This window comes from Pavona decussata, unplaced genomic scaffold (genome assembly GCF_977016875.1).
Source record: "Pavona decussata unplaced genomic scaffold, jaPavDecu1.1 SCAFFOLD_11, whole genome shotgun sequence".
Taxonomy (NCBI): Eukaryota; Metazoa; Cnidaria; class Anthozoa; order Scleractinia; family Agariciidae; genus Pavona; species Pavona decussata.
The window spans coordinates 4,970,893-4,994,247 of NW_028145434.1; the positions used below are offsets into that span (position 1 = coordinate 4,970,893).

General features: G+C 38.1%; 2 protein-coding genes across 2 annotated transcripts; both read left to right on the top strand.

Annotated features, from left to right (window-relative positions):
* Window positions 1-4,402: 4,402 nt before the first annotated feature.
* On the top strand, window positions 4,403-10,184 carry LOC146488347 (uncharacterized). Its single transcript, XM_085120821.1, has 4 exons — window positions 4,403-4,500; window positions 5,742-6,942; window positions 8,306-8,407; window positions 9,794-10,184. The coding sequence occupies exons 1-4, from the start codon at window positions 4,429-4,431 to the stop codon at window positions 10,114-10,116; spliced, it is 1,698 nt and encodes a 565-aa protein (XP_084976947.1). The 5' UTR covers window positions 4,403-4,428; the 3' UTR covers window positions 10,117-10,184.
* A 9,240-nt stretch (window positions 10,185-19,424) lies between these two features.
* LOC146488348 (uncharacterized) lies at window positions 19,425-23,326 on the top strand. Its single transcript, XM_085120188.1, has 3 exons — window positions 19,425-19,524; window positions 20,254-21,028; window positions 21,722-23,326. The coding sequence occupies exons 2-3, from the start codon at window positions 20,590-20,592 to the stop codon at window positions 22,018-22,020; spliced, it is 738 nt and encodes a 245-aa protein (XP_084976314.1). The 5' UTR covers window positions 19,425-19,524; window positions 20,254-20,589; the 3' UTR covers window positions 22,021-23,326.
* The last annotated feature ends 29 nt before the right edge of the window (window positions 23,327-23,355 follow it).

The window sequence follows — 23,355 nt, forward strand, 5'->3', positions numbered from 1 at the left end:
GCTCTGATATTCTCCAGTTAGATTCTGTGTTTGTGCTATCAACTAATTATATTTACAGAATATCTATGTACTTTTGTGCTTCGAATTATTCAAAGTATAAACGATTTAGAAGTCATATTGGTCGATTACAAGGTCGAGTATTTAGTTTGTACTTCCAATTATCAAGCTAGAATTTTAACATGCCGAAATTGGTCTATTACGACTTTAGAAAATGTGCGAAATGCTTTTTCGCCATGGTTTGTTTCCCTTCAGATAAATCACTTAAGAATTTCTTCTTGGTGCTCTACGACTCGATCTGCAACGCACAGACACCTTTGAACGAGTTTCTAGTCTTTTTAAGAATCAACTACACGTACTATGTAGTTTTTATAATGCCTCTTGAAGAAAACAGTAAGATAAGTAATATAGTAAGACTGAGAAGACAATACTGTTTACATGCTATTGCTGTGTTTCAACAGTCCTCGCATTTTATGGAAAATCCCACTCCTTCTGACGAAGGCTCGTTTTCCTTAATCAAAACTACAAAAAAACTACTTTCGTATTCAATTCAAGTACCGACAGCTTTGAACGAACATGAAATAAGCATGAAATCCTGAAACATCGCTAAAGATTAATTACAGAGCCATGGTTTGTTTGGAGACATTTGCAACTTGCAATCAGACTAAAAAAACAACAACTTGTAGTTTGAATTTTCCAGCTGGAAAATATTTGTTCCTTTCTGAATAAAAATTTATATATATATATATATATATATATATATATATATATATATATATATATATATATATATATATTCAACAACATTTATCAAACCAAACAGCTCACTTTTGTACTTAGTGACCTAGCCTTTGCGAGTGGAAGCGAGTGCTCAGTGCTTTTCAGCTGTAAACACATATTAGCATAAAGACAGCATAATCTAACGAGAGCATGATCTACGTATGGAAATCACAAGCAGTGAGGCTTGTTTCAAAACAAAGTCAACTCCGGCTAGCCTCACTTAAACTCAAAACCAGCCAATTTTACGGTTGTGTGCTAGTACCATGATGTGCACCCTTGTTTGATATTTTCCTTTATGGACATACATTATTAATTGGACATATTATCAATGGATTATTATATGGACATACATTATTAAATTATTCGGCTCCCCAAAAAGCGTCAGGTAGAAAGGCAAATTAATTATTGTCCATGGTTTCGTTCTATATCATCACGAAATGATCACGCGATTTCTAGAGCGTGTCAATGGGGTTCATCTGAATTGTCAGCCGTCAAACAGCCTCCGTCAACCATCAAAAAAGCAATTGCTATTAGCCGTTAAACAGTTTCAAGGTCTTTCAAATGTCAGTATTTCAGCTGTTCATCCTGGACTTTTCGCTTTCAAACACTAGTTTCCATGTTCTTAAATATTCACTTTATTGGCTATTCCAGTTAATTTGCGTAAAAGTCTTGAAGTACTTTCGGTTTTTATTAATGATTTACTACATTGATAATGTGCTTCTGACCACAAAACAACCTCCAGAACACTTGATTGTTAATATCTAAAAAACATAAAAGTTAATAACAACTTTAACTGAGGGAAGAAGTTTTCCCTTTATAACCGTCAACCGTCAAAGCTAGCCCCCATTGAGACACTCATTAAACGATGAAGTGTTAAGTTCGCGGCTTACAAGACTTGGCGGGCTGATCTCCTTTTAGTTTGCCATTAGCCCAAAGTAGAATATTTGTTCCTTCTTTGCTAAGTAATCTGATAACCACGCATGACACTAGACACGAATGTTTGAATATAAAAAAAGAATACACGGCAGCTTTTAAGAAGCATAATGTGTCTAACCACAATAAAGTCTTTGATAAGTGTACAGAATACACCAAGTGGATATTCGTTAATTACAATAGCCTCTATTATTTTATCTACACTTTCAAATACACTGTGTGCTATAATACAATTTGAGCTCTATCTCCAGATCCGTATAATAGTCAAATAAAATACTAGTTTTCACAAACAGAAAATGTTAATGTTAAACAAATAATTAAGCACAGATTATGGGACAATAGTTGAGTAATTTATCTCCACCTTTCTCTATTATATGATATGTATCAGTACAGATAGTAAATTTTCTTCAAATTGATCTTGGACGTCTTTTACAATTTGAATTAAAAATTTGAGAAAAGAGACTGGCAGATATGGTGGAGTTGATTATTTCAGGGCATTAGAGCGAAGGACAAGGCAACGATGAAGAAATACAAAAACGTTTGTTTTCGACTGGAAGCCATTACAAAGATCAACCATGCGGTGCACCCGAGCATTTAATATCTGGATAGGATAACATACATGCAACGCGGTCATTCTATTGACCTCGTCATTAAATGGTATCGACAAGAAGTTTACAAATTTAACACTTAATTTTGAAACTCGGTTATTAAAAATGAACCCGGTTTGGGGACTCTAGGGTGCCTACCATTTCCATGGAAAACCCGGAAATTCCAGTTCAAAAATCAAATGGTACTCGCATCATTCCATTTGGAGTACTTCTGAAATTATGGGCTTCTGGTCAAATTGATGCATTTTTACTACTCCTTTGGGATTTACAGCTGGTGTTCATACATTTTGCATGTTATCAATCTTCTGTTAAGACAAGTTAAATCAATTCGTATTTATGCCGAAAATTTCCATCCGGGCGGTTTGCGTAAATGGTAAGCACCCTTGGTCTCCCCTTATTTACCTCCATAACGCGGGAGGTTTTCGATAAACAATTTAAAATAAAAACAAGCCATCGCAATGTTGAATGACGGTTCGATTCCTCCATGTCATGATGACATGGCTTTATCGAAACGTCATTCAACATTGCTATCGCTTTTTACTTATCTTCTTTCCTACAAAAAGAGCAAGGAAGCTGGTACTTACACAATAGTCTTGTTCCATTCAATCAATTTCCATCTTATACTCTCACTAGTTGTATCCTGTTTGAAAAAGTGTGACAGATATGGTGGAGTTGGTTATTTCAGGGTATTAGAGCGAAGAAAAAGGCAACGATGACGAAATACAAAAACGTTTGTTTTCGACTGGAAGCCATTACAAAGATCAACCACGCGGTGCACTCGAGCATTTAATATCAGGATAGGATAACATACATGCAATGCGATCATTCTATTGACCTGCTCGTTAAATGGTATCGGCAATAAACAAGGTTACAAATTTAACAACGCTCAATTCTAAAAAAAAAGCGCAAGGAAGCTGGTACTTACACAATAGTCCTGCTCCTTTCGATCAATTTCCCTCTTATACTCTCACTAGTTGTATCCTGTTCAAAATTTGAGAAAGTGTGACAAATATGGTGGAGCTGATTATTTCAGGGAGTTAGAGCGAAGGACAAGGCAAAGATGAAGAAATACAAAAAACTTTTGTTTTCGAGTGGAAGTCATTGCAACGTTCAACCACGTGGTACACTCGAGCATTTAATATCAGGATAGGATAACATACATGCAATGCGATCATTCGATTGACCTGCTCGTTAAATGGTATCGCCACTGAACAGGGTTACAAATTTAACAACGCTTAATTCTGAAACACGATTATTGAAATTGAACCCAGTTTAGGACTCTAGATCTCCTCGTATCTACCTTAATAACGGAGGTTTTGCGATAAACAATTTAAAATAGAAACAAGTGATAGCAATGTTGAATGACGTTTAGATGGCTCGATGTCACCATCGGACTTACACAAAATTTGAAAAATAATGATGTAATGGATTCATCGAAACGTCATTCAAAATTGCTATCACTTGTTCTTATCTACTTCCCTTCGAAATGAATAAAAAGCTAGTACTTACTCAGCAATCTTTCCCCGGTCAATTAATTTCCTTTTTATACTCTCGTTTACTAGTTCTATCCGGTTCAAAATTTGAGAAAAGAGGTCAGACTATAGAAATTCATTCAGCAAGACTACGCCAAACGCTTACAACATAATACGGTTGAAATCATGAGCGTTGTACTGAACAACGCTTTCAGTTATTCCTATGACTCGAACATGTCAAGGTACTTTTTCTGGTCATTTTATGTTTTTACAGTTATATAATTTTTTACCTGTTTTGGAAGATATCTTAAATGCTTTACAAATCCCTCAAATTTCAAACGGTAAAAAGTTATACTGTCAATGAAAGTTTCATGTAATATGTTTAAGTTGTCATTGTAGTTCTGTACTGATCTTTGTGAGTCCCGGAGGTTTCAGGAGGTTAGGATGCTCACTATTTGTTTTCCTTTTGATTTGTTGCAGTGCTATTCACCAAACAACACTGTGACGAAGGAAAGCATACAATAGAGATTTTGCATTTGACAAATTGTCTTTGCAGCAAGAGCACTTAACAAATCACTTGTATGCTACCTTTTTCAAAGCATCAAGGTTGGTACACGAGTAAGCCAGACAACCTAAAGATGAAGAAATTGGAACCAGAGCTTAAAATGCTTAAACTGTTGTTCATTGCTGGGTTTGTTTATCTACTGTTGGTAAGATCAAGTACAGTGTTTCTATCATATCTTAGACGTAAGGCAGACTATTGAAATAGCAGGAGTCGCGATATTCATTATAGTTTAGAACATTTCTTAAAAAAAAGTTAACGCTACCATTTCAAAAGTCACACCTTGAATCGTACGCTTCATTCGCTTTCTTTATGAAGTGAAAGCATAATTCCCAGCATAAAGGAATGTGAAATTTGAATGTTTAGGATTTACGAAAGTTACTTGGTTTGTTCGTTTCTTTGTTTCTTTGTCTGTATTTCAAGAAAAGGAATATAAGAATAATAGAGTTAGGACCTCTGAATAGGGTTTAAATATGAAAGACTGATGTAGATGTTGTGGTTTATTTTTTTGGTTAATAACTTTTCAAACTCGATTGTAAGTAGCATTAGATTTGATCGATTTTGATTGCCAACAGCCAAGCTTGTTCACTAGAGCGCTTCAGAAAAACCTTACAACAGAAGACAAACTTACTTCGTTTTGGTTTGCAAATTTGGCTATTGTACGTCCATGGCCGCTTTTCATTTAAAAGTAAAAAACTTAAGCTAATAACTGGCAAACGAGGAGGTACCAATAAGGTATTAAAAGCTATGACAAGGGTGAGGGCCAGAAAAAAAGCCAAAGTAGAAAATTAAATACAATAATAACACGGGCGGAAGACCGGGTTCCGGGTTGATTTTCCTGAAATCTGAAGTTAAAGGCTTGCAGACCAAGAGGGCGAACTAATGGATACACCCCCTTTTCCTAACTTAAGGGTCTTTACCTAACTATGAAAGCGAGGTTAAGTATTTTTAGTGTATGAGAATATTTGGCCAATAGGCTCGTGATGTTACAAAAAGATTATTGTCCTGAGAGTCTCGTGATGCTCATAAAGATCCAAGGTTCAAACGAGGAACCTGAGCTATTGTCTCAAAACCAAACTCTCCTTTGTCCCTTTAATAATAAATTTCAGTAATAGAAGATGAAATGTGGGGGCGCCGAAGACATAAAAGCTTATATTTAGTTAAAAGAAGGTCCATTTGCGTAGTATTCATTACCATGATCTGACACAAAGGGAAGTAAAAATCAAACTGGTTTGCAACTTTTTAAACCAAATTAAAAAAAAAAAAAAAACGATTCAACATAGGAAGGGCGGGACATTGTCGAGAATAAATTATCTTAAAATATCACTTATCAAAACACTATAGATGAATGCTACTCCAACTCAATTCCAATTCCTTTTGACGGAATAGGTAAAGTCATTCTCGGATGATCTGCAGCAAAATAATGATGATTTTTATCCGGATGGACTCAATCAATGTCCTTCAGAGACGTATACACTTAACGACGGTGAAAAAATCAGGTGCATTTTCTGCCCACTATGTCCTCCAGGAATGGAGCCCACACCACCCTGTGGTACAGTATTGGCGGTAAAATTGACAGGTGAATGTGTGCCATGCAGGAGTGGAACTTTCTCAGATGAGAGTGGTAGCACTGTCTGTAAGACATGTACTGATTGCGGCTCAAGAAAGAATGTGACCCCTTGCACGACAGAAAGGGATGCAGAATGCAAGGAGTGTCCATGGTCACACTTTAAAGACCAAATGACGCACACTTGCAAACATTGTTCCTTTTGCTGCGGAATAAATACAACTGCTCATCTGAGATGTATTTTGTCAAAGAAGTGCAAAGGCAACTGTTCCCAGACAGCAAAATCTACACGGAAATTTACTAAGCCTCATTCTATTTTCCGTAGAGAGGTAACAAAATTCATGAATGAGGCTCAAACGGCGACACCAGTGCCAAATTTTAACACCGGTGAGAAAAATCAACAGGAAAGGTCAACCCAGCCCACTCTTTCGGAGATAATCAAGGCAGACATAACTGAGAAAGTTGCAAATCGTGAGGATACCATGGGCAGTAAAAACAAGGAAACGAAAATCATCTATAATTTATCTGTCAGTAAAGGTCAGAATGGGAAAGAGAATGAGGATCTGCAAAGTTTTAGACGTCCTGACATTTCTGGTAGTATTCAGGAGCACACAAATGTCATTCCGATGATACAACCAGACAACACATCATATACTTTTATAAGAAATGATCCTGTAAACAATGTTGCTGATGCTGTCCAAAAGAAAGGAAGACCTATTTCTACGACAGTTAAGCCAACTGTGTCCCCACACATACCTTCCAAAGTTCACTTAAAGCAATTGATGCCACCTACACAAGTTCCCACGCAAATGTCTCTGGTGGCATCAACAATTGCAATGCAGCAATATCCATTAATAAACACAAGTTCATTTGTGGGTAGTTTTTTGGGATCTATTGCCGCATTCGTCGTCATAGGGTGCATTGGAATTATCGCATACATTATCTTCAGAAAGTGCACTCGTGGGCCAAGTGTTTACAACAAGTTGAGCAGCACAGGCAGTCTTTGGGAACAACAAATTAAACGTAAGGATGCAGTTCTGTACCTAACGTCATTAGTTACATACAGCTGTTCATAACACGCGCAGTTTGTAGTTGTACACCAAAAGTGGCCTTTTTTCTTCTTTTTTACACTGTCGTCAATAAATCTTACAGGGAAAGAAGGACGCTTAGGTCAACGACCGTTCCGTGCGATATTTTTCTGGACCTCCGGCTATTTCATTTGCTCTCGGCTTTGACGAGTTTATTGACAGCAAATTTCACTACTATTAAAACTCGTAGTCACCATATTAAGTCTATCTTGAGTAGTCCATGCTGCAGCAGGTTTCAGTGACACCCCCTCTTAACCTCTAGCTTCAGAGATATCAGAGATAATCGTGGTGTGCTCTTTTGTTGATATGTTTTAAGTGATATTCTTGTTATATCGGCATTTCAACCACAAATTCATTTCATTCCATCAAAAAGCTCTGTTACTTGCTTGACCTGAGATATTTCACTGATTACTAAATCAATTTACTCTTTAATTCTTATCCATCATTTTATCAGTCCCCAGGTGGATTACTTTACTCAGTTGGTAAAAGCGTAGGAGAATTATCGTAAGGTGTATTATTGGGAGGTTTCTCGACCAACCGCTGATGCTGCTAATATCTCAACGGAGGGTTTTAATTCAAAACATTTTTATCTTCATTGCCCTTGAACAATAGCCAAGGACGCTTTCATGATATTTTCTCATGACTATAAACTAATCTAACTACAGGGTACATTTACGACGACGGCAACGGCAATGAAAACCTCACCTAAAAATATAACTTTATTTCATTTGTGCTACTTCGCTATTATTTCAACTCGCTCAACTTTTACAAAAATTGCGAACTATCTAGGAACCAGATTGGTAGGAGTGGCGTACAAGTTAAAAAAGAAAATTAAAAATTCACTGTCGTCCGTTGACGTTCTCCACAAAACCTTAAATGTGGTCATTTTACGTTGTTGTTTTTCAGAGGATGGCAAAGAAATGTACCAAAATGTAAAACGCACGTGCAGAGTGCTTGTTTTTTCCTCATTAAATTTATTGTTTTTCGGCGTTTTCGTTGCCGTTGCCCTGTGGTTGCTTAAGCTCCTTAATGATGTTGTTGCAAAGAAGATTAGGTCAATCGATGAAAAGTACAATGGAAACATTACTTAAGTCATCATTGATGCCCTCCTGGCTTAAGACTTCTTTAGCTTGTGTCTTCCTAGTTTTGCATATGGTCCCAGATGCACTGGTGTAATTTTCCGACATAACAGCCAATATTGAAAAAATTCCGCTGTCGATTGATTTACTTTTAAGTAAGTTGGTTGACATATATTTTTAAACATAACACTGTGTCATTATTGCAATCAACCCAAACAGATGACCCAATCGATGTAGCCTCCAGCGAAGACGAGATGGAGAATTCAGCAAATGAAGCGGACAGTGAGATTACCGATCCTGACAATACTACCATTATGGAGGGTAAGAATACACAGCATCCACATCCCTTAAATACCTTGTTTATAAGCATTTTCGTTTCATTGTTCGTTTCATAATTTACCAAAAAAAAGACAGTGGGGTATTCTAGGTGTTAAATTCGGTATGAAGGACGATGTAAGTAATAACACCACGCGTGTCATCGAATTGCGCATGCCCAAGATCATGGGTTCGCCTCTTACGGGGAATGAGACTTTTCAGTATATATCCTGCCTCAGGGCAAACTTTATTTATTTATTTATTTGTTTGTTTATTTTTCATTTATTTATTTGTTTATTTATATATTCATTTATTCATTTATTCATTTATTCATTTATTCATTTATTCATTTATTCATTTATTCATTTATTCATTTATTCATTTATTCATTTATTCATTTATTCATTTATTCATTTATTCATTTATTCATTTATTTATTTATTTATTTATTTATTTATTTATTTATTTATTTATACAGGAGAATCTGATTTAGTTAAAAAAAAGCTAGCTTAAACAGGGTCCTGATTAAATAATAAATAGACTCTAGAGTAAAATCCAATACAACAGATCACACTACAACAGTGCTATTAAATTGATCATACAATAGGTCAAAGAATCGAAACTGAGTTCACTGGCGCTTGAAAAATTGCTACGTAATCTCATTTCAGAGGGTAGCGAATTATAAACATGCGCACCATTGATCCTAAAAGTGCCCTGGTATTTTGTAGCTCTGGCTTAAGGCTGGTTTTCACTAGGACATAAGCATAGGTATAAGCATAAAGATAAGCAAGTGAGAACACTAGCTACAGTACATATGCATAAGGACAGATGCACGCGCAAAAAACCATTTCTTGACGGAATTACGGCTCGATACCAGCTCCCCTCAATATTAAGCAAAATGGCGGACAAACGGTTAACTGCTTGTCCTTGAGCTTGTGCGTATGTCGTCCCTGTTCTCACTGGTGAAGACGGCGAAATGTAACATGACATAAGCATAAGCACAACATGAATGAACACGTTCGTTCTCCTTGTGCTTATGCTTGTCGCAGGTGTTCTCACTTGCTGAAGCGGCGTTTGAGCTTCTGCTTCTCCTTATGCTTATGCTTATGTCGTAGTAAAAACCAGCCTTTATGGCGGTCGCAAGAGATCTCGTTGTCTGGTTAATATGGTTCACCTATTACAGGACCGAGATTCACACAATACGTTTTTATGTTATTACCATGTCACCCCTTCAGGTAAAACGCTGTCTATAAGATATACCCACCGACTACTGTAGTCGATCGTCGTGGTAAATTACAGCATAACATTTTTTCAAGCATTCGCACAAAAAGGTTAAAAGGGAAAAAAAAGGCTACACAAAATGTACGTACATAACATCCCTTTCCCTTCTAGACTTCAACCTACGCGACATTCCTCCAGATCTTGAGAACATTTTGGTTCAAGAACTGGACGTGACACACGGCAAAGGCAAAAACGAAGTGTATGGCTGGCAGAAAGTGGGAAAGGAAGCTGGTATACCACGACGAGAACTCAAGTATTATGAAAATGAATACTTACGTCCAAATGGTAGCCCCACAAAGCAGTTATTAGAAAAGTTAGGAAGTCAAGGGAAAACCATTTCATATCTTCTTGATGTGCTTCAGAATCCCAGAGTACAACTTGGCAACGTTGCAGCATCAATAAGGCATCGTGTACCAAAAGTAGGAACACTTTAGGCATAGTTGTCTAGTAGTTAGAACCGTCCATCTGACCTCACGTTCGGTATTTGGTGCCAATGTGGTCTCGTTTCCCTTTTCATGTTGTTTCTCTAAACAAGAATCGAGAAACGTTATACCCAGCCCTATGTAACGTACACTGAAGTAAAATAACAAATCCTATATCACTCACATGCCAAATTAGAAACAACACCTTGATGTTTTGTTTATTAGAGACTACAAATAAGATATCTGACTTCAAGTTTTTAGCGAAGTCCTGGAAAAAGAGATAACTCAGTTAGATTCACTTTACTCTTTATGAGTGACGAATTTAACGCAGTTATTTGATTGGTGATCGCTAAGCCTTTTCGTGGTTCCAAAAGGGCGAGATGACCTACTTTTCGAGGACTTGTTTTCGCCACTACGTCGTTGTCACAAAAACTCGTAGTAAAATGTTGACGAGTTTCTCGTTTTTCTCCCACAAATGACAGTGGATATGCCCCCGCTGGCTCTTTCTCTATTGGAAAACTCGTACTCGTTCTAAAATCTAAAGTTTTCTATTATTGTTTTGAGTACTACTGAAGACCAAGGCAAAAGACGCAAATCTTAGTAGGTCAGATAAGACCATACAACCGTAGGAACGGCGAAAGCATTGCCAAGATCAATTCATTTGAGTTTGTTCACATTTGTTGTAGCCATCTTTCCATCTCAAACATATCAAACTGTGCCGACCCAGAACGGCGGAATTATCCCTATGGGCATTTATTGTTACATTGTAAAGTGAAAGCTTTCGTTTTGCCGAAGCTAACTTTATAACTTTCCTCAGTATTGTATGACTAGTAAATATATTACCCCTTAAAGACTCTGTTGAACGGCACGCTTTGCACGCGTTTGTTGTTTATTTTGGGATCGATCATTAGCGGCAGTTTATTTGCAGAACTATGGCGAACAACATATTACAGTCAACTATCTAATTAGACAGGTTGTAACAAGGTTAGCTTTTAAGGGGACATAATTATGGGCGTGTGGCTGGTTCATGTTTCTGGTATCTGAAGGATTTGAAACCTTCAATTTGATCAGTGTTGTGGAGTTGTTGTTTACCACCTCAAGACGTCGGATAAGGACAACCAAATAGGTAACCTATTTGATTCTCCTTTGTGCGAATACTGATGAGAACATGTCGGCTTTCTCTGAGATATAAACTTAGGATTCCGATATTCTATTTGTAACACAAACAAATTGTACCAAAGATTTATGGCTTTTGACTTTATTGATATTATTGGTACGGTAACCGACTGAATCGTTTGACTGTGCCCAGCCAGAGAACCTCAAAATTAATAAGGGTTGTTACTAGAATGGATACTCCACAACAAGGTTGTACATCTTGTGGTGTTTACACAACAGAAATCTTATTTCATTCTTGGCAGTAAAAAAATTCGAAGTTAGGTCAAAATAGCGTACGTGGGTCATTTGTTTCATATCTCCTATTCATATCCACTATACTAACGAGGAATAGCTTATGAAAATGATAATTTTAAACTAATTTCAGAGAGATAGCCATGACAACAAATGACAGGTAATGAGTAAATAGGCCTAAATCGTGTAGCTCAGTGCTAAACCCCCAAAACGGATGTTCCCTGTCTAAATGGAGCTCTATTCTCCAGTTCTCTGCCTAACAAATGGGCTTCTATTCTCGTCTACGTCAGGGCTAATACTACATTGTGCAAACACCACAGGGTGTCCAGCCTTATTTTGGAGTAGGATGTTCGAGCTACGAATGTACTATAATAACTAGACTTCGGTAAACTCGCTATCGCTGAGCTTTCATTATCCGAGTAAACCTTTTTTTTTTTTGCTCCTCCACTGGCCTTGAGCAGATTTTCTCAAGTAAGTCTTTTTGAAAGCCTCATGTATTCTCTCCTGTTCTTTCACCGGGGTTCTTTGTAACCGCCATGTCGAAAATCTGTTTCACTTACCGGTACTTGCTTATTTTGCCAAATTGGTAACAAACTAACAATGTACAACAAAATACCTTCATCTAAATTATATTAGATAATCGAACTCCTTACAACAAGTAACAACTACTGAAAAACATGGATGGATGCCTTGGGATTTGAGGGATTGAACAACGAGATAAACCTGCATCTCAACATAGGGAGATTTCGTGATCCACGAAACTCCAAATTCGGCGCGCAATGCAGGCTGTTCGACAGACATTCTTTAATGTTTACAATAATTGTGTTAAACTAAATTTGCAAGTATAACAACAATAAAATGTTTTGAACAAAGCCAGCAGGTTAAACACAGCGAATTTCATTGCGTTACGGAAGCCTAAAAGAATAATGCATTGCCATTACTTAGGACATATTCACAAATTGTCTCTCTCCAGCGGGAAGGGAAAATACCGAAATTCAGATGACCAGCCTCTTGATGGGGTCTTGAGGCCCTGTGACATACCTAGAGCAGCATCACAAAATGTCAAAGTAGGCTTTTTTATAATTGATTTTATTTTCTTGTCGATTTGTCTACACCCTTAATTCAGTGTACTTCAGTATCCCACGGTTGTCTCTTCCGATCCTAGGCATGTTCAACACAAGGCGAATTAATGGGCTCAGTCAAAGTCCGTAAGATTCCAAACAATTCCTTGAAGACAAAGACGCTAACGGAGTTTATTTTCATCAAAATGAAAAGAAACCTTTCCATGAGAGTAATATTGAGTCTACTGAAAGGAAAGTGCCCTTGGATTACAATATATTTTCACGTGTTGAGAAGTGCAGGTATCAGAAAGCCAACCAACAAGTGGGTGCAGCGAGCAAGCCTTCGTACCTGACATGATTGATATGTTTTAGTTCAACAAAGTATACAAAAACCATCCAAGGTACTTTCCATCATATACTGAAATATATTTTTTCAACCAAGGAACGAAATTCGCCACATTTTTAACTGTGCTATTAACATGGAAACCGAACGAAATAGTTTCACTGCTAGACGACTCAGTCGCCTAATCAACAAAGTAAATAAGGAAATGAATCTATGCCGCTTTAGTTGCCTCAATTTCGATCCGTGTGCTAATCTCATATTATTTTCCGACAAAGAAAAGTAAATACCAATACGATACCAGGTTTATCTTTTCTGAAACTAAAATGCGTGTTCGAACATGTAAAGGCCCGTTTAAACGGTTTCAACATTTGCTTCAACATGCGTTCGACACTTTGTTGAGCCAAATGTCGGGGGCGTTTGAACATGTCTTTCAACATTGTTGAAAGCGTGTTGAATCAAATTTAAATTGGTTTAAACTTTCATTCAACATCGATTCAATATTTCCTTTGCTCTTGAAGCCGTTTAACCAACAACATTTGCCCAACATCCGTGCAACAATTGTTGGACGAATGTTGGTCAAATGTTGAAACCGTTTAAACGGGCCTTTTAAAAGCTTTCCCCATAGAGAGCACTCACTGGACGGCGTTGTTACCTAAGTGCAAGCGAGGGCTCAATACGTTTAAAGACGTGGTTTCGCCTTGTGTGATAGAAGTTATTTCCAGAGTTAATTCCCAGCTAAAAATCTTCTTCGTATCAAAACTAGTCTTTACTAACTTTTCCGATCCCTGGGTAGTTAAAAGCCTGCGTATGATATTCGACTTGTAAATTGATTCTGATGAAGTAAAAAAATAACAGCGAGATTTCGACGCAGACGAATTAGACTCTTTGACTACCTCGCAGTCGATACCGAAAACACCGCCGCGTTCAGCTCGAAGAATTCTTCTAGGCGTGAATCTAGTCTCTTGCAACTGTGGCGGCCCACGAAGGTTTGTACTGCTGCATACGCTACGTACTTTAGACATGAGAAAGCATTCACGTGCCAAATGCAATTTAATCGTTAACAAAAAAACCCATTATCCCCTAACAGAGGACGAATTGATGAATTTCTACAGTGAAGGGATACCACTCAGAAGCCTTTATAAATCGATAAGGGGGTTAGTTTCTAAAGAAACAGGGATGCTCATTAGTGGGGGAGTGGAAACCAATATTTGGCTTTATCAACTGGTTTGATAAGGTAATTTGGCCACCGTAGAGAGATTCTTGAGCTCCCGGTTCGAGTGATAGCCCTTAGTCACTCGTCCCCAGTCGTCCATCTCGGGCATCTCTTAACGACAGAGACTAGCGGGGACCAGTCAGCAATAACACCCTCAGCTACAGCAGAAGTGAGGACACTGTAAATAGGACATAACATGTAACATACATATAACTGGAAAGTGAAATACGTAAACTGATGACCAAAAAGGATCATTTCGAAAGTAGTAGGCTTTAGTGTTAATTTTGATCTACAATATTCTCTGATTAACAAAACTAACATCCTTTAAGTTTCTGATACTGATGCCGGAAGGGAAGACAAAATGTAACTTAATGATAAAAGGGTTCATTAATTTAAGTCGAATCGAAGGTAATTGTTGCAAGCTATACTTTTTTTGATTGACAAAAATTCGATCCCTTAAGTCTGACGCAAAAGGAAGACAAAAGCGGGAAATATGAAAAGTTAAGTAACTAAGTTGCGTAAAAGAAATGCTTCCGCTAAAATCGATTCAAAAGTGATTGGGGTTAGCTTTTGTTTTGATTTACAATGCTCTGTGACTGTCTGTTTCCAGAAAATATTCATACACAACCACCGAGGGAAGTGGAATGGCCAGGGCAATTCCAGAGGGGAAGGTGAACGGTTAACCCTTTAAATACCAGGTGTGTGCTATTTTTTTCAATGACTTTTTGGCAATAAATAGTCTGAACCACTTAATTTCTCCATAAATGGAGATGAAATATTACAAAAAATATCTGTGGTCTTAAGAAACTGTGGGCTCAGGCGAAATTGTCACGTGATGCAAGTGACGGTTGTTTTTTGTTCAAGCGAGGGCATAAGCACGAATCTGGTAAAATCATCGCTTTATAAGTGTTTTTCGAGACAAATTCCTCTGCAGAAGCCCCCATTCTGGCATCATTAAGCTGGAATGTGGGTAGAGGCAATCCTCTGAAAGAAGACAGAGGTGAGAGGTGGTTTCATGCTGACTGATCATGAGTCGCCAAACATGCTGTGTAGCAGACATGGAGGCCCACGAGTGAAGTTGTCTCTCTTGCCGGATGGATTCCAGGACCTACCAAGGCAATGGATTCGAAATTTTGCTGGTAGTACTGGGTGGCTCGACACTTACAAAAAAAAACAAAGCTATGAAATGGAAAGAGCAGGAGTCCTACGCTCGCGCTATGGCTGAATTACCCAGAATTCTTTTCGGGCGTAAACGAGGCACCGTGAGATACGCAAGACTGGGTCTGATAAAATGGCTGAAGTATAGCCCTCGGAAAGCGTTTAGAGGAAAACTTCCAATCAGATACTAAGGTCTGACCTTCAGGTTTCTGTAAATGTAGACTTTTCATTTTTGAACAAATTATTTAAATTAAAAATTGACGATAAATAAGGGTAATTGTTGGTGTTATTATTTGGCCGAAAAATTGGCATTTAGGACTTTGTTGCCAAACGAAGGGTGATATGCAGCGAAAATCGGGAGGTGTAGTCGGTTTGCTGGGTTTGATGATGGCACTATACATTAACTGGTGCCATTAACACATTATCATGACGTTGTAGCTTAAGTTAAACAAGGAGCAATTCATAGAAGCAAGAACGGTGTTTTCGTCGCATATATGTGTTGTTGGGATGAAAAGGGTAAACGGATTAGTTCCCAGACGGTCAATTTCACATTCAAGTCCCACCTACTTACTACTTACTTACTCACTAGACTTGTCTCCAGACAAAGTTGTTTAACTATTCTTGTAAACGGGTTTTCTGCCTCCCACTCAAGCATGTAAGAGCATGGCTTACACCAAATCTAGAGAAGCTCTGAAGAAACGTAACGAAAGACCACCACACCTGGTAATGAAAAAGGACCTGATGTCTGTAACTCACTTCTGACTTTTCGAGTCTTGAAAATATAGGTCAAGTAGCCTGTTATGATTATTTCTTTGCTCAAACAGAAAATCGAACATGGGCCACTGAGCTTACATATAATGAAAATCAATTAGAACGTTTCTCCTATCATCGTTGCATGGTTACGCCTACATGAATCTGCCCAATATTTAGTTAACGTGGAGTATTTAACAGAATAGGCCACGTGACTTAATAAACTTCCTGATTACTTTTTAAGAAAACGAAGACCTATTCTATTCAGGACAAAGATTACTGACTATAGGCCTTTCCGCACTAGCGCACAATTCAGGAATTGCCTTGGTTGAGGCAATTTTTGTATTCAAAATTTGTATCCGCACTCGGAGCTATTTACACTTTACACTCTGTCCGATCTGTCAACAGCGGAAGCACTAATAATGGCTTTACAAAAACTGATTGACAAGAAAAACACACTTTTGTTTATTTAATCGATTTTGTCCAGTTTTTACCCGCGGCAAAAAATGTCGGCGGTGCCTTCGAAGATCAACCTGTCTTGAACAAAATTTGTAATATCGCGACAAACCATACACAAATGGCATTTGTAAAGCGTTGATGATAACAGAAAATTTGTCTGAATAAACAGATTCTTCGCTAGTGCGGAAAGGTCCTATGTAATAAAAACCATACAAGACACAATGAACCATTCTTGTCCCATCTGACATTTCTAACATAAGAAACACGTGACCACTATATCAAAGCCTTAACGAACTTTTAAAAGGCCGCTGCGATGCTTCAATTATAAATTTATGACATTGATTTCAAACATAACTAGTTTTAACTCTGGGAGGTACGTAGAGAATGAGTCATCCATGCTTGAGCAAATGCGTTACCGAAGCGAACTCAGCCGAATCGATTTTATTGAGTTATATGGCTCCATTGTTTTTTTTTTTTTTATGAAACTTTCTAGCAAACAAAAATTTTATCAACTGGCAACAAATTGAATAGAAGTACCAAAGTGAGAGCCCATTGCATTTTGTAAAACCCTTTTAGCTATTGTTATAATTTTTGTATTTAAACTGACTCACACCCCCGGATAGTTCCGATGTGGACTTTTCTGGAACGAAAACAAATAAAGCCTTCTTTGTTCCCCTTCATCATTGTAATACAAATTGCAATCGACGATATCGTCGGGGAATCCCCGTCTCTCCTTGCCCACGCTTATTGTTCATTGCCTCGATTTCGCGGAATATCAATTAGATCCGGTTTATCTCGCAGAATCTCGGTTCGTTTTGATTTCTTCTGTTGCAGAAAGGCTGAGATTTAGGCGTACTCTGAAACTGCAAGGAGCAGCCAGGTATCATTCAGTGTACGGAACACCAAACCTGCGACACTGGACTAGCATCTTTAAGCTAAAGATCTCTGACGTCGAGCTGTTTGATCAGGCCCCGGCTTCCGCCTTCCGGTTTCGCTATGTTTTTCCTGCACCAAAGGTGAGTTACAATTTTCGGTTTTCTTTGATGCTGTGTGTGTTTCAAAGTATTTCAGTCATCAGGTAGCCTAGAGTGTCTAGAGTATACTAAACCTATTTAGTTAGATTACAATCATGAATACACGCACTCGACTTTAGTGTCATCACGACTAGATGAATTACTTGAGCGATCAAACATCATTTCGTCGACCTTTCAAAAAGCCCATAGGTTGATGGCAGTAAAATCTTCATTGGCAACAGCTTTTCGCCTATTTCCGATAGTTTGCAAATGGTTTGCAAGCAATTGTCAAATAATTTCACTGTATGATTTATGCGTACTAAGTGCTTCAGTGTCACGGCACGGTGGCCAAACGCTGATCGTGGAACGACCTCATTGGTTGCTCTCTTGTCACATAACGCTCACTTGACAGTTTTTGTCTCACATATATTTGCTTACGAAGCAATGCCCCTTCCCAAATTAAAATAAGATTTTTTTTATCTTTAAGTTCATGTTATCGAGAAAATTGTTCATAGAAAGCTCGGCCTCGGCCTATAGACCAATTTTCTGGTTCAGGAAGAACACACGATCGTGCGCGATCTAACTATAACTAACCTGGGTTTTGGCTACTAGGCAGTTATTTGTCCATATCGAATTCTATAAATAAATCTTAAAATTAGGGCATCTATACTTGTGGAGATGTTTCTCTTTGTTCAAGATCAACTATCTCAAGTGAAAATATGGTAGTTGCACAAGCAGTGGAAACAAATGCTAGTGTTTACATAAAATTGTAACACATTTAACCGAACTGGTCGGATTTGCTCGAGGTGACTTTTTATTTGCCTGTAAAGTTTGACTGCTTTGCCTTCTTGCGCTTTATGCCATTGGCGCTTTTCTAGTTCTCTAATTTCCTTATCTCCAAACTCAACTGAATTTTTTAATGAAAGTCATAATATACACCAACTGATGCAGGGAATCACTTTAGCGTACGTACATCTCCTTAGCAAATAACACACGTCATTTCCCAGAATAGGAAACCTGAGGTTCTGTAAACGATTAATTGCACCCATAACAAACAGTTAACTTTGGCGAAACAAGTTCGGAATGTATTTCAAATTATTACTATGGGACTATGGAATGAACGATAAAATATCCTGAACTATTGACTCATTGATCTAGAGTCCAATTGTCCTTGTCAGTTTTCCAGTGGAGAAATGTAGACAAAATAGTAAATACAATACTTCGCAACGCTGAATTATCAGGCAGGGGCAAAGAAAAAGCCACTAGAGCTTTATTAGGCTTTTCATGTTCATGGTTGGACTAGCATGAATACATTAAGAACCCTCAGTGTACGCATTATGTAATTTGCATGTACTTGGGAAAGTGAAAATTAACCATTCAAGCATTGTGTTTGTTTTTACAAAGTGCGCCACATGGAAGTACAACTCCTGCAGTGTTTGTGGCATGAAAGTTGAATGAAGAGCCTTTGGAATCCTAAACATGGACAAAAACTTCGCCAAATACTCTTATAAGAATAGAAAAGCGATAAATTTACTTTCAGAATTATCATTATTTCTCACAATGCTGAAAAAGAAAAACATCAGTTTTAATTCAATCAGTGTCCTTGAACTTTCCCGGTCCCTAAAATATTTGGAAGCATGGGAATTAATGCATAGACAAGTAAAATTAAATTAAAACATCATGCCAAAGAGAAAGTGGGGGTCAAATAGTAGTAATCGATTACAAAACGTTTTGCCTACTCCTTCTTAAGCATGACAAAAAGTGTTAGATTGTAGCTTGCTCATTTTGAGCAAAAACTGGCCAATGCGTTTGTGTTTTTCAGGAACCAGCGAGCGGTGGTGAAAAGAAAAACTTTTCTTGAAGATGTGGACAGAGTCCTGTATTTTTGCTAACGTGTCTTTCTCTTGAATTTGTAGCAATGAAGAAGGCTAATCAAATATAAGAGACTCAATGACGATCGAAGTTCCAGAATGGAAACTGATTATCATTTTCAGCGGCGTTTTCCTCTTATTGGTGGTAAGTAAAATAATAGTTATTAGGTTTTCTTAATGTTTTTTTCTTTCAGGGGGCCGGAGAGAGGGGGGGAGGGGTGGGGTGGAGGGCTAATATACTTTCTTTTTTCAATCTGAAAAAAAACCCCTTTGGCCTCTTATATGGTAATATGGTACCCCAACTAGACTTTGGAATTTAATTATTGAGCAATTCTTTCTACGTATGGCGCAGCAACTTAACATAACAGAAACTTAAAAGAAAGGCCCCCTGGAATACGTTTTGAAAAACCTCTATTTACTGCAATTCAACCCTCTTGGTTTCGCCTCTACCCAACCTGTTAAATAACACAAGGCAAGTAAAAGAGAGAAAAGGGGTCTCATGCTCTTATAACCCATTCCCTATTTACCATGGCAGCCTTGTACTTTCGCTTCGGTCCACAGGATTGGCCAATAAAACAAAAACGAAGAAATAAACAATTTACAGAAACAATGGACCTTAACCCTGGAAGAATACTGCTTCGTTATATACAACTCCAATGAAAATTAGATGTTTTAGAGAGCTATCTGACCGTCGTCGGTTAAATAGCATCAGGAATTCGTGGTTCAGCCTTCATGTTCATGTTCATGTTCTTTGAGGGTATAAAATGTAATTATATATTACTATGTAATTGTGAAGTAAGACTGGCACCCCTTTAAATACAATTCCAGTAGACATTCCAAGTAAGATTGTGATAATTTCTTTTTTTTCCTTTAGGGTCAGCTCGCTTCCTTCATTACTATACATCGTGAAGTAGCGAGGCACAAGTTTTAGTTACAGCAGCTATCAGAGTACGACTCGATATGTCCAAATGGCAGCAAGAAGTGTTCACCCGGGTATCAGAAATTCATTGTCGTCCGAAATGGCAAAGAACATGGCAACTTTCCACCAAATGGGACAAAACCGCTGAAAAAGCTGACCAAACGTAAAAAAGCTCATTCACTAAAATCAGCTAAACGGGGTAAACAAGCATTCCTTGAAAGGAGGAAAGAAAATTATAACACGATCAGAATACCAAATGACGATTTTATCGCATGGTATATTCATACTGATATGAAGGTTTATATGTTTGACATGGAGGAACATGAAGATCCAAACATGTCAGAAGAAGCGAACTTTAATAAAGCAAACTCTAAGGAAGGTTTCAAAAGGAAAGCTGATGCTGTTCCTCCTCAAAATTCTGTAATAAAAAAAAGGAGAAGGGATTCTCCAAAGGTCCCTATGCTGTATTCCACGAAGGAGGCAAACAGTGAGTTGGAGCAGCCTACATCATCCTCAACTGATTCTGACGGAGATCTCAATGACATAATCTTTCATTGGATTGAGAAGCTAGGTTACGTAATGGTAGGAGTTCTTCTCGGGATTGTTGCCAGACATTATTGGACGTCTTTCTTATGCCGCCTTCCTATTGATGGTTTTCCTTGGTTTAGAAACAGCAAAGGCTACAAGCGTTTGGATAAAGAAGAGCAGCCAAGAATCGAGGTTGACGCGAGTAAGTAGCCCATCACTTAATTTTTACATTTAAATGGAAGTACGAAGTAGGAAGGTGGGGTAGAAAAATTTCCTGGTCAAACATCAACAACTTCAGTCTTTTAATATCCCAGTAAAAGCTTTCAATCTTGCAAAAACCTGGTATGACATGTCCTCTTTTCACGTGACTCCTGCTTCCATAGGAAACAAATTTTGGCATTTTGATGTTTGTTTTATTGTTACCAATATGCCCGAATCAAGTCGTTTTCTGTGGTTTTGGAGAAACCCAGTATTCAAAACTGAAGATAGCAAATCCACGATGTTGGCTGACAACCTAATTCCAACGTCATGCGACGACATAGTCCCATTCTGCTCACCTAGTAGGACAAACATTTGGACACCCTTCAACTTGCGAGTTGCGTCGTCGTAGCGTTGTAACTCGTGCCTTTGAAGGTAATGGGCTATGAAAGGGGTAGGAGGGCAAAGCATACATCCCCCGCTCCTAGAAAATAGCCTAGGCCAAGGCAAGGGGGTAAGCCAACTGCGTATTTCGTGTTTGTTTTCAATCATTGCACTGTAGGGGAATTGTTTAGTTCGTTCCTTCGTTCTTTGGCTAGTTCATTTGTTCAAACGAAGTACATTTTCTCGAGTAAGTTTATCATTTCATTTTTATGTGATTCATGTTGCTCACAAGGCTATGTTGTTTTGCCTCTAGACCTCAACCTGTCCAGGTTACCGCCGGATCTTGAAGATTTACTTGCCATGAAGTTAGATATTCGCCGTAAAGGGGAACGGTCATCTGGCTGGCGAAAAGTTGGTGCTGAGTTTAAAGTAAACCACGATTATCTACGATATCTAAACATTGAATACAAGAGAGATAACGGAAGCCCCACCGTTAAGCTCTTACAAATTCTTGGTATGAACAGCAACAAGACGATAGCTGACCTCGTGGAAGTTTTGAAGAGTCCCAAAGTAAACCGATATGATATTGCCGACCTTATAATACTTACTTGATTAATATTTTTCTTGTAGGCCTAATGCCAGAATATACCACTTGAAAAAATGCTAGGCATTAGTTTGGAAAGAGATGAGATTGGCTTAAAGCTAGCTAAAGATGGCTATGCTGTCTTAGGTAAAAACACCTTAGCTGAGAAAACAATATGCTCTCCGCTTTTGTAAGCTGGCTGAAGAGAACTAACGCATAGTTCGATTTATAACGGGCAGCTTCCTCAAAAGTAGTAAATCAGAGCCATAAAACTTGCGCCTTGTCGAAAAAGCGACAGGGTGAAAATTGCGATTGGGATTAGTTAAAACAAAGAGACCATAATGTATGCTTGATAGCAACATATTCCGCATTATGTTAACTGAAGTCAGAACATTGAGGCGATTGCTGCAAATGTAACCTTTGTAAACAGGGCTAGTCTTATCCTGGTATAATCAGTATGATTAATCAAAATATTAGGGTGGCGTAAAACGAGCTTTCTGCGTAATCGACTTAGGTTTTGCTCTTATTTTTGCTTCCTTCAGGCCTCACAGTAATAACCATCTTGTTTACCTGAATCCAGTACTAAGGCATTGACGTTTAGAAATTGAAATCATAAATTTCACTTTTTTCTTTACCTCATGACCAAGGTATACGTACAATGATCAGATAAGAACTAGCTCTTTGGAACCGGCCTTAATTTCGTTGGACCTGTATATACGTATATCACACAGCTCTGTTGTTTCGGGGCTAGGAACCATTGTTCCTGTTGTTTGTTCGTTGCTCCGATACTGTTTTTCGGGCAATCCTGAGACCCGCGTGGTGGTTCACAATGATTCCTGACATGTCTCCAGTCGTGTGCCACGCGCGTCTCCTAATGGCAGAGAGAGACGACTTCGTGACATCGTGAGCTGACGCAAAAGGAGGACTGTTTGTAAATAGAACATACATATAAATGTAACGTGAAGTGGGTAAACTGATTGTGTAAGAGTTGTAGAACAATTTCCAGTTAGATGAAGTTTGGCGTTTGCTTTAATTTTGATTTATATCGCCCTCGGTGAAGTTTATAATACCACGAAGAGAGGCAAGAGGGGTGGGGGGCGGGGGGCAATAATTATGTCAATAGAAAAGTTAAGAAAAATAAGCTTAACAGTAATTGGAGCTGTGTCTGTTATTTACAACGCTCTACGATTAACATAAAGGAGGGCAAAATGTAATGGCAAAGTACAAATAAGTAATGTTGATGATGTAAGCGTTGAAGAACCCTCCACAATTCGAGTCCCGGCGTTCGCTTATGTTGATTAATTGATTAATTAAAGATACAAAGTGGATTAAAAAGTTTTGCAGTTTTTTGCAACTTGCAAGTT

What these genes read in the sequence shown, in the direction of transcription:
- LOC146488348 (XM_085120188.1), top strand. Translation starts at nt 20,590, where the DNA reads ATGAAGGTTTATATGTTTGACATGGAGGAACATGAAGATCCAAACATG. An exon ending in AAGAATCGAGGTTGACGCGA is followed by an intron (nt 21,029 to 21,721) that starts GTAAGTAGCCCA and finishes TTTTGCCTCTAG; the next exon opens with ACCTCAACCTGTCCAGGTTA.
- LOC146488347 (XM_085120821.1), top strand. Translation starts at nt 4,429, where the DNA reads ATGAAGAAATTGGAACCAGAGCTTAAAATGCTTAAACTGTTGTTCATT. An exon ending in TTGGGAACAACAAATTAAAC is followed by an intron (nt 6,943 to 8,305) that starts GTAAGGATGCAG and finishes CAACCCAAACAG; the next exon opens with ATGACCCAATCGATGTAGCC. An exon ending in CAATACTACCATTATGGAGG is followed by an intron (nt 8,408 to 9,793) that starts GTAAGAATACAC and finishes TTTCCCTTCTAG; the next exon opens with ACTTCAACCTACGCGACATT.